Source organism: Toxoplasma gondii, assembly GCF_000006565.2.
Source record: "Toxoplasma gondii ME49 unplaced genomic scaffold asmbl.1580, whole genome shotgun sequence".
Taxonomy (NCBI): Eukaryota; Apicomplexa; class Conoidasida; order Eucoccidiorida; family Sarcocystidae; genus Toxoplasma; species Toxoplasma gondii.
Window position 1 is genome coordinate 1 of NW_017383655.1, and position 1,009 is coordinate 1,009.

The 1,009-nt window shown below is 44.5% G+C and overlaps 1 protein-coding gene across 1 annotated transcript; it reads left to right on the plus strand.

Moving 5' to 3' along the window:
* TGME49_326100 (dynamin gtpase) lies at positions 1-1,009 on the plus strand (the record flags this gene model as incomplete). The annotated part of the gene is made up of 2 exons (XM_018783086.1): positions 1-215; positions 626-1,009. Coding segments are annotated over 2 exons (599 nt in total), but the record flags the coding sequence as incomplete, so codon positions are not given.

Below are 1,009 nucleotides of genomic sequence, written 5' to 3' on the forward strand. Positions count from 1 at the left end.
GGATGAGAACTACAGAGGCGAACGGGAGATGGGGGCGGATGTTTGCGTTTTTTCAGACATGTCTACCTCGGACGCGCTTCAGATGTCTCGCCGCGTGGATCCTCGCGGAGTGAGGACGATTGGAGTCATCACGAAAATCGATTTGATGGACAGAGGAACAGATGCAGCGAAGATGCTCATGGGCGAAGAAATTCCCCTGCGACTCGGATACACAGGTGAGCAGTCGCGCGGCCAAACTCTTCGCGAATCGACCCGTCCACCAATTCCCTCAGCGACTCTTACAGTGCGACGCATTGTTTTTCATAAATGCACACCTACAGGCACACGGATACGTACATCTACTTGTACACATATGCATCTACATATGTATATGGACATGTCATATATATATATATATAGATAGATAGATATAGATATATATGTATATGTATGTATATGCGTATATATATACATATATATGTATGTGTATATGTATGTGTATATGTATATGTATATGTTTGTCTGTGGTGTAGAAGGGGTCTGAGTGCATGTGGGAGACTGTGTATGGATTTCATGTTTCTGGTTTTCGCTTCGTATTTCTGTATTGTCGGCGTTTCGGGTGTTTTACCTTCGTCTTTTTTTTCAGGAGTACGGAACAGGTCGCAGGCAGACATCCGCGAGGGCAAGTCTGTGCGCGAGTGCCTGGAAGAAGAGAAGACTTTTTTCGCGACGCATCCGACTTACAGGTTGCTGCCACCGCACCTTGTGGGTGTGCACTCTCTCGTGGACAAGTTGACCAAGGTTCTGTTCCGGCACATCAAGAACTTTCTGCCGGAAATCAAACGCGAAATTTCCAGCAAAACTCGCGTCGTCCTCGACCGACTGCAGGAACTCGGCGAGGTACGCCCTCTCTCTGTCTTCTACATTCCTACACATTTATATACATTTGTATACACTCAATATATACATTCAGATACAGTTGTATATATGTACATATATATATATATATATATATATATGCTTATATGCG